Genomic DNA, 14,502 nt, shown 5'->3' on the forward strand with positions numbered 1-14,502 from the left:
AAAGTTCTCCCCTACCCCACATCCCCCAACAGCTCATCCAAACCACCCTTAAACACACCCAGGGATGGGGACTCCACCCCCTCCCTGGGCAGCCTATTCCACTCTCTGACCACTCTTTCGGGGAAACATTTTTTCGTAATGTCCAGTCTGAACCTCCCCTGTTACAGGGCTGGGTGCATCCTCTGGAGAGGATTCCTCCGGGAAGAGAGAAGCCAGAGCAAGAAACCCATCATGGAATCCCAGTAAAACATCACACTCATGAACAAAACCCAGCCAAGTCAGCAGAGCTGCAAGACAGATTTGAAGGATGAGAATACCACTATTTAATTCCAGCATTCTTCTGCGTTATAGTAGACCCAAAATAGCTACTTGGCAATCATGGGCCTACTGCACTGAGCAGTATTTTTAAGTAAACTCTCCCTCAAAGGCTTCAGGTCTTGGCATCAAAGACTCTCAGTCCCAACCCTCTTTAGTAAAGGCAATAGTGTCTCATTCACCACCCCCCATCACCTGCCCCTCTCCATCCAGAAGCCTCCTTAAATACCAGTTGAAAGCCACGTTCTTATTTAAAAAGTAGCTGTAAGTTTAAACTAGAGTGAAGGAAGGAGAGGAACCCATTGCAGCATCACCAGGGCCAGAGGGGGAAGAGACAGACGGGCTGTTCGTTAGTGGTTTCAGATATTCCAGAAACTATAGCAACGTCCTGCTGCAGACCCAGCTCTGCCACTGCGTCCCCAGCCACCGAACCCAGCGCAGCTGGTAAAGGCACACTTTGCCTGAACATGACGTGCGAGGAGGCGGTTGCCAAAATAAGGAAGAGCCCCTTTTTTTAAAAACTCCTGAGGTCTGTTTCTGCAATGGTCTCGCTCCCCAAGCGCGCCCGAACGCCCCGCTGTGGTTTGCTGTCCTCCGCCAGCCCAGCCGAGCGCTCCCAGGCCAGCGTCTCCTCCGTAAACCCAGCTAAAGGATGAACAAACACGGTAAAGGCTTCACACGGGGAAACGCACGATAAAGATGTCATAGATTAGATCTGTCTTTTGTAAGGAATTTAATGACTACAGCTGTTCGGCGTCATTAACCAGTTTGTCTTGGAGGTTTAACCCTCCCGCTGGCCCCAGCTCTGCCACTGAGCAAACACTGGGGTACCACCGGAGCCACCCCGCTGCTGGGGGGGCTGCAGCACCAGCGAAGCCTTGCTCCCTCCCCGGGGAGCAGGGCTGGGGTGATAAGGAGGCATTAGAAGCTTTTACTACCTGTTGCTATCCAGCAAACCAATTATGGAGGAGTGCCAGGCAGAGCGGGCGAGCTCTCTGTGCAAAGAGCAACCTGCTAAAAACGGATCCCTCGTCCTGCCCTCCCAGGGGCTGCGAGCCCCACGCTCTCGCCAGCATCCCTTCCCCGCCTGACTTTATGTAGGGGGGGGGGAAAAAACACCAACCCTGAGATTTTAACTGATTTAGAAAGAAGCAAGGCTTGTTGGAAGTGAAATGCAATGGCTTAAAAACTCTTGTCAGAGCAGCGCTGGCTCCTGAGAGAGAAATCTGGGCTCCCAGTGAAGGGAGAGGCATCCTGAGCCAAATTCCCCGCCAGCACAGCCCCAGCAGCGGCTCCGGACTGACCGGCCACTCACTGAGTTTTCATTTCAACGCATTCAGCTTTAACCTCTGCCTGTGCTCTCCTCACAGCATCCCTCAGAACTTCCCCACCTCTGGGTACCCTCTCCTCTTCCTAAAGCATCCCCAAAGTCCCATCCCCTGCCCTCTGAGCAGCCCCAGGAGCCGGCACTGCTGCCTCTGCGCAGAGAGCACCGGAGCCCCTCGCCCACCGCCAGCTCTCCTGATCCTGCCCGGGTTCTGCGAGGGGAGGACAAGCGGCATTTCGCATTTCACAGAATCATCTCGGTTGGAAAAGGCCTTGAAAATCATCTAGTCCAACCATGAACTTCACACTGATTGTTCTCAAACACAGACAAACTCTAACAAGGTGGGTCCTGCCTGCTCTCTGGCTGGAGGAGACACCCCCGCGCAGGGACACCCCCTTTTTGCAGGAAGCAAAACACACATTAGCCACAGGGCACAAACCCTCTCCGAGCTCAGCGTTAGCAGACACACCAGCTACCAGAATCCCAGAATCATCTGGGTTGGAAAAGCCCTTGAAGCTCCTCCAGTCCAACCAGGAACCTCACCCTGACCATTCCCAACTCCACCAGATCCCTCAGCGCTGGGTCAACCCGACTCTTCAACCCCTCCAGGGATGGGGACTCCCCCCCTGCCCTGGGCAGCCCATTCCAACGCCCAACAACCCCTTCTGCAAAGAAATCCTTCCTAAGAGCCAGTCTAAAACTCCCGTGGAACAATCATGCGGTGGCACGTGCTCTCCCACAGTGGGCAAACAGCTGTGTCGAGCCAGGGGAGGCAACAGCTCCTCTCCCATCGGTATCTGAACTGGATTTAAGGCAAGGTATAATTGTATATTTTTTATATACATTGCGTTGCTCCTACAAGACCATTGCCCTCATCACCGTGCACGCAGGCTGCCCGTGTCACTGCTCCATCCTGCTCTTTGCAACGCAAGAATTTCCCTCCCCCGATGTTCTTCCTCCTCCCCACGCTCCCATTTCAAAACGCAGCAGAGAAGAACGCCGGCCGTCAGGAAGAAGCGGGTTTTGTGGTGCAACTGTTTATCTACTCTGTTGGGAAATATCAGCTTCAGGCAGCTGATCAAACACATCCCCGGCCCCATCCAGCACCTCGTAACAAGGGTGATCACCGCAACGGCCAACGCAGGCAAGAGACCTCCGGTTACTGAGAGCAGAAGGACAAAAAAGCAGCGTTTGATGGCAACCGGCCTCCCCACGGCAGCCCCTGGCCCCCCGCTGCATCCTGCAAAGGGTTTGGGAACCCCGAGAAAACCAGGACACAGGCAGGCAGAGCGCGCGGAGGGGGCCAGGCTTTCAGCCGTCTGACACCGCTGTAATTTCATTTATTTGTTCTCGACTTTAATGCATCCATTTGCACTGGAAGCGACACACCGTAATATCAAGCCATTTTCTTCGTCGCTGAGGAGGAGTTTGACTGGACCTGTTTGTTACAAGAGGCTCGGAAAGAAAGGGACAGGGGAGGTCGACGCCGCGGGCTCCCCTGGACACCGGGGTAACCAGCCCTACCACTCTTCAGATGGAAAACCCCACACTCCTCACTCATAACCACAGATAATCCCCCCTTCCACTAAAATAAATTAAAAAAATTTAAAAAGCTCTTCGGGAGTTTTTTAAAATATCTTTACTGACTAAGCCATTCTTGTGTTTCCAGCTGTAAAAATCCAACAGCTTCCAATTTATTTATTTTTTTAATAATACCCTTTGACAGTAGGATGGTTCATTCAGTTTTGAAAAGCTTAGAGGGTTGGCAGCTCTGCAAATTAAACCCCTGGGCTGAAACAGAAGGTCACACCTGAAGTGTCTGCAAAGTGTTGCCAGTTAAAAGAACAAAAGCAGAAGCGTGAAGGGAAAAAAAAATAAATGGGAAAAAAAAAAAAAAAAGAGCACAGACAGCCTAAAGCTGCATTCAGCACTGGCAGAGCCACCCAGGGTCTTGAGAAAACACAGTTTCATTAAATCTGTGATGGAAACCAATCTGTATCCGGCTTCTGTCACGGCAGAGGCGCAGGAAGAGCAGAAGCCCCCCAGCCCAGGAACACCCACTTACCAGCGCCGGGATAAGCAGGTCGGCAAAGTACACGAAAGCTGCTCCCAGAGCAAAGCCCACGGCCACCGGGAAGAAAGCGAAGGCTCCGAAGCTGCCAGACTCCTCGGCCATGTCGATAGCCGGGGCCAGGAGGGACCAGTAGGAAGCAGCCAGCATGACCTGGGAGACAGAAGGGGAGCGGTGAGAACCACGTAGGCGCCGACACCACAACGATCCGGCACGGCTGCCAGCAGCCCACCCTCTTTCCAAGGAAACTCCAAGGAGCCGCGCGGCCGTCGCGACCCAGCAGAGCCATCAAAACCCACTTCCCGACGGGACACATCACCGAAGGATGGAGGAGTGAGATTCTTCCCCATTTTCACCAAGAGTGTTTTTCTTGGCTCAAAAGCCCAAGGCAGCAAACGAGCGACACGAGCTCATTAGGGCGATTTTCGGTGGGATTAGCACAGCCACAACAGTCCTTCAAATGGGAACGGCAGCAGAGCAGGGGCAGGAAAACCGCCCTCTCCTCGGGTGCTCTGCAGCAAGAGGAGTGGGACCATGGCCCTGCCGGCCACTGCACCCCAGCCAAAACCGGGGTGAACCAAATCCTTCCTGCACCCAGCTCTGGGCTTCTCCACAGAGCGGGCAGGGGAGGATGGACACACAGCCCTGATCTCATGCAGAAAAAAAAAAAAAAATACTGGATAATGCCTGGAGCCAAAGAGCCATCTCCAAGCTAGCTGAGGGCATCCACAGCTTTGCTACGCAGATTTAAGCCTGCTGCAGTTTAGCTGCCAAGGTCCCCACTTTGCTACCCCAGACCAAAACAACGGCAGCACGAGGGCTTTGCAAATGCTCCGCTTCTGCTCAGAGCAACACTTGGGCTGGTCCTGCCCCAGCGCCCAAGGAGAGGGCCCAGGCTGGGGGGTGAACAAGTTCCCATCCCGAACACAGAGCAGTGCTGCTGAAGTCCTACTGCGGTGTTTGACCAACGCAGTTTGCACCAGGACAATAAACCTTTCCAGTAGCAGACTGGTTTTCTGCTTGCTTGGTGCTTAACAGGGAGGGAGAAGGAACAGCAACCCAAAGGACCAGAGAAAAACAGAATTTGAGACTTGTGGGGATCTCCAAGCCCAAGAGTTGTTTGCTCAGGATGTTACCTGGTGTGGAGAACAAAAAGCCAAGCCAGGCACCAGTTTCACAACCTTATAGTAAAGAACATAATATTAACATGCATTTTATCACCTTATCCCTTCCTCTCTGCTGCCTGACGTACTAGGCTGGGTTAATTAAAAAGTCATCAGCCCAGCGCAACGCCCTCAGCAGCCTTGGCCCCGGTTTCTCTCCCTGCAGCCGTTCAGCTCCGCGGGAGCTCAGCTGTGACCAGCTCTGGGCACGGGTCCCACCACACACCGGGAGGAAGCAAGTCAGCGAGACAAGCACAGATGGGCTTAAAAATCACACCGAGATCTGTGTTCAGCTTTGGGAAACCGTCTGCGCCAGCAAGGGCGGGGAAGCGGCGGCACCCGCTGCCCTGCCACAGCCTCGGGGTGGACGGGGCGATGCTCCGGGCTCTCCCCCAGCTCTGCCCACGAGCAGGGAAGCGCATCAAAGGGGAGGAGAAAGGGGTGCGGGATCGGGATCCAGCGGGAAGGAGCAAAGCGAGCCCAGAGACAGGAGCGGGAGGGATGCTGTGAAGAAAGGTGACCCCACCTCTTCGTCCAGCCACCCCCCCACGAAGCCCCGTTGCAGAGTGCTCAGAGGAGATGCTGCTCAGCTTGCTCAGTATTCGCCGGAAGAGAAGTGCGTAACAAACTATTACATTTTAAATCACTTTTAACAAAGGAATGAGATGCCTATTGCTGTAGACACCAGTCCCTGAGGGATTGTGTAAATCTCAGCTCGCTATGAGTAAGAAGAAAGCAGGCTGTCATGTCAGGCTTAACCACGGCTGTCAAACTTCATATTTCAAATGCCACCTCCTTTAAAAAACAACCACACACCCCAACATGGAAACACAAGCAACAGGGAAAGGCTTTGCAGAATTATATTGTCATCTTATGTTAAGATATCATTTCCCCATGGAAAACAGAGGCCTGACACTGCTCAGCCTCCAGATCCCGTCACCACCGAAGTCAGCAGCGGAGCTCCCACCAGCTTCGCTGCACACGGGCTCCGGGGGAAGATGATGACGGAGCTTTAAGCCACCCCAGCTTCACCACTGAAGGAGCAAACTGCTGGGCTGCACCAACCGCCTTCACTTGCTTGGGAAGGAAAAGCAATTTATTCCTACACCCTTTTACGCAAAGAAACCCCTCGACCCCACTTGGTGGGGGGAGCTGGAAGTCATCGCCCTGCAGCAGGCAGCAGAGGTGACGATGTCCCTGTGACTCCCCTCAGCCCATCTGTGAGCTCAGGTGCAGGTTTAGGGACGTGGGTTTGTCTGGGAGCAGCCAAGGTCCTGCTCAAGGGTGCTCTTGCCCACTCTGTTCAGCATCTGCGCTGGCACTTACCCCTCTGGTTCAGCAGCATCCCTCATCAGATGATGCTCGTGAACTAACAAAAGGGTGAGGATTTCTGCCAGCAACCTGATTTAAGGAACAAAAATCGCACTTTATTTATTTCAAATCTTTGTAATTGTCCAGCCAGGGACAAACCTCACCAATGCCACTGAGCAAGCTGGTGTCAAAGGCAGGAATAAAAGAGAAAAAGCCTGCCTGGACTCTCCTCAGGTCAATAAAACATGAAGCTACTTCAGCAGCGAGTACAATTTTCCACACAAAGTCTTGCCCTCACACCAGCCCTGCTCTGCTCAGCCAAGACAGGGACCAGGGGACCCGCAGCACACCGGCTCGCTGGCACCAGGACACGCACCCGCTGCCAAACTGGATTTGGACATTTTTGCAAAGAGACTTCATGCTCCAGAGCCAAGATGTAACACCACCACAAATCCGCCAGCTCTTGGGAAAACAAGCTGCAGTCGATGGGGGAGGAGGAAGCACGCAGAAGGCAGCTGCGTATCTAAAGCATCCCCGGGTTGCAGGGAGCCCAAACCCTTCCCTGGGATATGTCAGCATAACCGGAGACAAAACCCAGGCTCAAAACCAGACTGCCTTGTGCCACAGACAATGACTGAATCCAGGTCCGTGTCCTCCTGCTGATGGGGAGCCCTCAAAACACGCCAGGCAGCAAGATCCATAACCACTCTGTGCCCCAACACCGCTCCCAGGGACCGAGGGCTCTGACCCCCGGGCACCAGCTTCCCCTTCCAGGCAGGGAATCGATGCGGGTGCTCAGTCTGGGCTCTCCCAGGCGCTGCGGTGCCAACACTCCCCCCACCCGGACCGTGGAGCCAGCACCGCCCCAGCTCTGCCCACGCAGCTTCAGAGCCGCGCAGGGTTTTCTTCTGCAAATACAGAATAAACAGGGCAATGATCTTTGTGCCCAACCGCAGCTGGTCCTCCTGCAGCCCAGGGTGAGGGAGAGAGTCCCTGTACACCCGAGTCTGGTTATCATTAAAATTAAAACCCTTATCTACAAGCAGCAACGACTCATTGCGCTCCCGCGGGATCGCTGAGATGAGAACGGCAGCTTCAAGGGAAACGTCACGTTAACGGTGTGTGGCTCAGAAAACCCAAACCGCTTACAAGCAAAGGAGATCCCCTTGGCAGGACAGGAAAGAAAAGCAGAAGGTGAGAGACTGGCAGGACACTTTCCCTGCCAAACTTTTTAGCTTGACTTCATTAAGGCTCCAACAACAAGAACCGGCCTCAGTAGACCCGTGTAAATTACTGATGCTGTTTTAAGCAGCACTGAAAGGGAATATTCAACACCAAACGTGCCCGGCGCAGTTTAAAGAGTGTGTGTCTATGATTTTCTGCTTTACCTGGGACAGAAGAAATCAAACCACGACCCAGTAAGAGGAATAGCCATGCGAGGCTGCAGGGAAGGACGACTGCAAGCGTGTATGTAGTGTTTATGATGTCTGAGCACAGCACCTCCAAGATAACACCGAGATAACAGAGAACATCTTCAAAACAAAGATCTTATTTAAGAATATCAAGATTTAAGAGAAAAGCCAGAATTCCACATCAGATGCCCAAGCAAGCGAAGCCTTGTCTCCATAGAAACACATCACCTCAGAGGCTTTTGCATACAAAACCCTCTATTATCCACAATTTCCAGAAAGGGAACTGAGGCAGAAGCTAAACGCCCAGACAGCCGAGCAGAGGTACCAGGCTGGAAGAAGCTGAGCTCCTCGGTGCCGCAGTGACCAGCCGGCCCGAGATGACACTTGTGCCATCTGACATGGTCAGCCTGAGCTGAGACAAAATGGGGTTTGGCTTTGTGGCCGGGATGCTCCCAGCACACGCAGGTGGCTCTCCCAGCACGTCCCAGCTCGGCGTACAGCAGTTTGACCACGAGCCCGGGCTTACACCAGCTCCCCCAGGTCAGACGGTGCATCTGCAGTGAAGGCAGCACCGAGCTGAGGCTTTCTGGATCCCAAACTATCACTCTGCATCCTGGACCGTCCTCCTCAAGGTCACCTGAACATCCCTGTCCCATGTCCTCCTCCTCATTCAGCAGTGGTAGAGAAGCTTTTAGCTAATTCTGGTTTTATTTTGCTTTACAAGCTCCCAGAAGACAAGCAGGCAAATCATTACCAACAGGAGAGAACCACCCATTATACCCTGTTTTACCAGAAAATTTGCTCTTGGAGGGCACCACACACCTCCCTGGAACCCGGATGACTATCAGGAATCCTGAGCTAAGCACCAAAACAGCAAGGTCAGAAGCAATACCTGTCTCTGTCAGTGCAGGAAAAGGAGGTCTGCTGGCTCTGACAGAGCACAAGGGAAGTTTAATTAAACCCAGCAGCCCAGATTTCAGAGCTGACATAAAGAGGAAGTTAAGTTCTGCTTCTCTCTACCCAGCGCTCAGAGAAACAGCCCGTACGTATCTGCAAGAGATCTACATCAAAGACACGGTGTTTTAAACAGAAATCCTCGTGGCAAGGGAAGTAGTCCATGATCAGAGCAATGTCGCTGCCTGAAGAAACACTTCTTCCAGGCAGCAAGAGAAAAAAACTGTACAAATAGATTTTAAAGCTGGCTGCTCCTCATCCTGCTATTTCCCCTACACAAAGCCAGCCTGCCAAAACACAGAGAGCCCGGGCTGCTCCTGAGGTTCCCCCCCAGCACCAGTTTTGCAGCACAAGGCTGGATGAGGCAGGAACAGCCCCTCGTCCCAGCCAGCCAGGAGGATTTCGCAGCCCGACCGGGTTCCTGCTCCCACCTCGCAGACAGCCAGCCTCAGGCTTGCAGCCTCCTTAGCTCCAACATCCCGTCCTGTCCCGACCGTCCCGCTTCCCACCACACGAGTCAGCCACGGTCCCTCCTGCCGAAGGGCTGTCCTGAACAGCCACGTCAGGAGATGGTTTCTCCTCCAGCTTCTCCGTGGACTCTTTGCAAAGCCACCAAGCACACACCTCACCAGCGCCTGCCCTGCCTGCGGAGGGAAGAAAACACTTCTCCCACTATTAAACCCTTTCAGGTAAGGATGGGATAGAGACACAGCCCATCACGCTGCTGGTCAAACAATTACAACTGCTGCCCATCTGGGAAGAGAAAAACTCTGCTAAAAAAAAACTCAGGGGGATCCTGTTGCTTGGGGGTAACATCCAGCAAACCCCTCCTCAGCCCCGGGGCAGCTGCGCTGGGGAAGCATCAAGGTGCAAGGTCGAGCACAGCCCTCACAGGGGGATACACCAGCCCCTCGTCAGACACAAGGCAAAGAGCTACGGGCACATCTGGAGCAAACTGAGGCAAAAGGAGGATAAAAGCTCCAACCTCCGGTGCTTTTGCCACCCAAACACTCAACCACTGAGCAAGGACCTGCTCCCAGTGAGCCCAGTGGTCCCAGAAGCAACTGTGGCACAATCACCCGTGGATCTCTGGCATCTTCCCCCAAAAGAGCTGGTCGTGGCGCTGGGTGACGCAGGCAGCTCACCCCAACCAGCACCTCAGGCCCACAAACGCAACCCAAAAACCTTCACAAACTGCAGGTCGTGGGTGGTTTATGTGGCAGCACCTTCTGCCAGCAGGACCTGCCACCACGGGCTTCCTCAACAACATTCCCCTCCAAACACTGCAGCAACCCCAGAAAAAAAAACCCTCCCCTTTCCTGCTCCAAGCACAGCAAATTGAAAGAAGCTGAGGGAAAAGCAAACATTTGCAGGACTTCTGCTTCACCAGCCGAGCCACACCTCTGCCGCGCAGGGATGACTCAGGGCTCCTGGCAGGGTGACGCGGTGGCCACGGGATGGACGGCACCGCACCGGGGCAGCACCTGAGCCAGCCCTCGGCCGGGGCAAACACCCCGCTGCGCCCCAGTGCCTCCCCAGCTGCGGGACGGCAGCGCTGCCTGCTTTGGGAGATAGAGATGCCATGGCGAGGGGACAGCCCAGCCCACAGTGTCCCCAGCAGCATCTCCCCGACGCCACAGAAGTGGCTCCAAGTTGGCTTGTAGGGATGAGGGTGTGTCTTCCAGAGAAAAACAGCTCAGAAATCAAACCACAGAGGAAAAGCTGCAGAACGAGCAATTCCTAATGCAAACGATTATAAAGCGGCCCAAGAATCCGCTACAACAGACAAGTTGAATTATTGACAGCATTGGCAGGTCGCAGGCACGTTGCAGGAAAGCTTGTTTGGGAGCAAACCCAGCTCTGCAGGGTTTCCTGTCACCCACTGCGGCAGGTTCTCACTTGGTGCGGCTCGGTTTGCTTCAGGCACTGGGAAGAGCAGAAAACCTGCGATCTCCAGAGCTGCAAACACTCAAAATCGCACCTTAATTAGTGGCGTCACAACATCTGGGGGTGCCCAGGGAGGAAGAGGCCCCCACTCCACACACGGCCCCGGCATGAGCGGCGTCACTGCACGCTGCAGGACAGATCGCCCGCGGCGCCAGGCTCGGGGTTCACCCCAAATCCTAGCAGCGTCACCCATGTTCCAGGTGCCAGCTACACGGCCGGGACAGAGCGAGGAGGAGCTGGCAGAGCCCTGTGCGCCCACCCCACGGGCTGGGGAAAGGCACCTTCCACCCAGAGCACATCCCCCGGGCTCAGGCATACTCCAGCTCTCAAAGGAAAACAAATGTGATTTATCAAGTCTGAATGAGCCTCCAGCCATCACCCAGGGAGCAGGGGGTCTAAATTCACAAGCCCCAACACAATTTCAAGCCAGACAGTGTCACATCTTCCTTCAAGAAAGATGCAGTAAGCCCCACATTTAGCGAGCACCCTTGATGTAGAGCTGCAGCGTCTTCCTTCCCTCTTCTCTCAAGGGCTTAAAGCACCTCGCAGGAGAGCGAGAAGCACAGAGCGAGCCATGAGCCTCCAGCACAAGGGCTCTCCTGCCCACCTTCACCACACAAGTGCTCCAGGAGCGATTCAGAAGCCCAAGGAAGTGAGAAGAGTTCAACTCAAGAGAGCCAAACCCAGCGTGGGCAGCTCAACGTCCTCGTGACCCTCCTCGTGCCACCTCCACCCTCACCAACAAGGCACCGACACGACAGGATGTGACCAGCACCACATCACGCTCCTCCCCGCCCCACCTGCACCTCAGGCAGTTATCCAAAAAACACTAACATGAGCAGGCAACCAAACAAAGTGTGGCGGGGCTTCAGAGGTGTCAGCAGGAGAACCCAGGCAGAGACGAGGAGCAAAAGGATGCTGTACTTACCCCTGCAGCGAAGCCTAAGCTCCCATCTAGGATCCGCCTCTGCGAAAAAAACAAAACACAAACCAAAACCATTTATTCCCAGCAGAAGCAGCCGAGCACAACCACGCCACAAACCGTGCAGAGCTGCACCGCTGCTGCACTCACATAACTTTCTTCTCGTTTCTGCAACCCAAGTGATTTCTGTGCTTTGAGGCAAAAGTCACCCTTCTCACGCAGAGGAGCCCACGATCCTGGGGTGACGGCACCCCACCGAGCCTACAGCGCACCCTGGCTCCCTCAACCCACCCACACTGCCCGGGCTGGGCTCGGCCCAGCCAGCGCCCACGCCAAAGGATGCAGGAAGGTAAATCAGAAACATTCCTGCCCATCTGTGCACGCTGCCCTGCATTTCTCCCACTTGAAGATTTAATTCTTCTAATAACAGGTTGCTATAAACAAAGCCATTACTCTTTCCAGTAACCCAGCACAGATTCTGCCCGCTTCACTCCTGGTGCAGTTTTTCTTCTTTATCACATCGCTCTCCCCCAGGAAGAAAAACCAACGTGCTAGTGCAAAGGGAGTCTCACTTTGCCTCAAACTTCTGAATAAATCATCACAAGAGAGAGGCATAAATAATAAATCCATCCGGGCAATTTTGAACACAACAGCAAGGAAGGCCTCTGATTTTGAAATACAAGGTGACTTAAAGATCAGCACTTTGCTTGTTCTGAGCACGGGCTGACCCGAACCCTGTGCTGGAGACATGGCAGCAAAACCAGGTTACAGGAGGAGAACCTGCTGTTCCCAACACAGAGCCCTGCCTGCGGCTCTGCCCCATCTCCCGAACACCGTGAGCTGCACTACAGCACATACCACAGCCCAGGGACAGGAATTTCATTTCCTTCTATTCTTCTGTGTTGACACACAGGAGAAAAATGAGCTGGATTTTTTTCTCCTCCTGCCCCAGGACCTCCCAAGCCCAATGTCAAGTCCTGGGACCTGGCAGCCAAACCCACCCACGAGTGCAGCCCTTCATCCCAGACCCCGTTCAGTTCCCGGGGATGGAAGACACAATCCCAGCACCCACCTGCCCGCTGGAAAACACGAACACCAGCGCCGAGCCAGCCGCCGTCAGCCCCCAGGTGAGGAAGGTTCCCAGCACCGACTGGATCACCGGCCCGTGCCCCGGGATCATGCTGACCTAGGAGAGATGAGGCGCGTCAAGAGAAGCACCTCGTGTTTAAAGACAGAGAATAACCCCCAAATTCCTCCCTGGTTAAAGGGGAGCACCCCAACACCCTCCTCACCAAAGGGGACAGAGGGAGCTTCAGCATCCTCCCTGCAACGCCCCTCTAAGCTTCTCTCTTCCCCGTAAGCAAGGCTTTGCAATTTAATCCGTGCTCAGGGGAGCAGGAGGGACCAAGGAGAGATGAGATGCGCCACATCCCAGCTGGTGCACAACCCCACACTGATTTTGGGCTCGAGCCAGCACCAGGGCAGAGCAGCTCCGGAAAAACACAAAGAAACGGTGCTCAAACCCCACCGGGTGAGGGGCCGCTTCATCCCAGGTCCCCAGGAGGCCCCCAGGCACGTGCATCACGTGCCGCTCCTTGGTGGCACTTATTTGGGCCAAAACCCAATTTTACTGGTCCTGAAGGCAAACGCCCTCGCAGCACCCAGAACTGAGCGAAAACGGGAATGAGTCTTGGGGATGGGCCACTGAAACATGGCTCAGGGCTGTGCCTGAGGGGTGGCCAGGGGCGGGGGGGGGGTTATCTGAGCACACCCCGGTGAGGCCCAGGGAGCAGCACTGCTCCGAAAACACACGCATGTGTATAAATACAGACATATAAATATATAAAAATACACATATGCTTATACAATTATATGTAAATATTTCAAGACACTCATATATTTATACTTTTATATATAAATATATAAGAAATACACACACTATGGCCTTTTTGCTCTCCCCCCCCCCCCCAGGGCTGCTGGCCAAACCCTGTGGGGTGGGTGTCTGGGTCAGACCACCCCCGCGACCTCCCGGCTCAGGGAGAGGGACACCCCCTCTCCTCCAGCACGCACCCCCCCCAGCACCCCATGCTCCCCCAGTCCCCAAGGTGGAGGGGACGCCAACACCCCACCGCGCCCCCCCCCCTCCTCCTCCTCCTCCTCCTCCTCCTCCTCCTCCTCCTCCTCCTCCTCCTCCTCCTCCTCCTCCTCCTCCTCCTTCTCCAAAACCTTCCAGCGAGTGCCCCGGCGCTGGTGCCGGCTCCCTGCAGCCCCAGGCCCTACAGCCACCCTGCTGGGCCCAGGGTTCCCACAGCCCCAAAATGGGGACAACTCCCCCCCCCAACCCGGAGCCCCCCGTCCCCGCTCACCGCCCGGCGCTCCCCGCCACCACTTCCTGGTGCCGGCACACGTGTCGCCACCGAGGCCCCGCCCACCGCCGCGGCTTCCGCCAATGGGAGAGCGGCGGGGGCGGGCCGCCCGCGGCTCTGCGGTTCGGGCGGGTGAGGTGGCGGGAGAGTGAAGCGGGCGGGCGGTGCGGGCGGGCGCGGCAAGGAGTTGCTGGGGGAAAGGTGTTACTGTCACTGTCACCGTCACCCCCGGGCACGGCGCAGCCCCCCGCGGAGAGGTGACACCCTCCTCCCGGGCAGCTCGTGGTCTTTAGATCCCTTCCTGCTGCTTGTGAGCACGGCCCTGACATGGGTGTGATGAGCTGTGCTCGTGCTGTGCTCGTTAACAACCAGGGGCTGCACCTTAATGATCAGCACACGGCAGCCTGCTGGGAACAACCCCCCACCATCACCGCTGGCACCCCCATCCCCAGCACAGCCTTCACACGGTGCGTTGGCCACCGCCATGTCCTCTCCCACCCATTGACATCCCCTTGAAGCACCAACACAGGGCACGTGGTGGCCAAGCCTGTAGCCCCGGATGAGCTGGGGGCAGAAGCGGCTCCAGCACCGATTCCTCCCCAGCAGCTCAGTGGTGGTGGGGTGAGGGGCTTACGCCAAGGGCCATGGGCAGAGGGAGCCAGGCCAGCCTCAGGGCTTGCTGCTGCCTCCTGCTTGTGCCACACCAGAAGGTGC

General features: G+C 55.3%; 1 protein-coding gene across 3 annotated transcripts in view; it reads right to left on the bottom strand.

Moving 5' to 3' along the window:
• SLC39A11 (solute carrier family 39 member 11) overlaps positions 1-13,817 on the bottom strand; it is a 97,407-nt gene extending 83,590 nt beyond the window's left edge. For 2 of the 3 annotated variants that reach the window (XM_074889311.1, XM_074889309.1), the window contains exons 1-4: positions 12,715-12,861; positions 12,495-12,608; positions 11,429-11,467; positions 3,708-3,866 (exon numbers count right to left, since the gene is read on the bottom strand). In XM_074889311.1, coding sequence (XP_074745412.1) covers positions 3,708-3,866; positions 11,429-11,467; positions 12,495-12,608; positions 12,715-12,741 — 339 coding nt within the window. In that variant the 5' untranslated portion in view covers positions 12,742-12,861. Of the gene's footprint in view, positions 1-3,707; positions 3,867-11,428; positions 11,468-12,494; positions 12,609-12,714; positions 12,862-13,788 lie in introns of those variants that run through there. The other variant, XM_074889312.1, reaches the window with a different exon arrangement.
• Positions 13,818-14,502: the final 685 nt, after the last annotated feature.

Source organism: Strix uralensis, chromosome 19, assembly GCF_047716275.1.
Source record: "Strix uralensis isolate ZFMK-TIS-50842 chromosome 19, bStrUra1, whole genome shotgun sequence".
Classification (NCBI taxonomy): Eukaryota; Metazoa; Chordata; class Aves; order Strigiformes; family Strigidae; genus Strix; species Strix uralensis.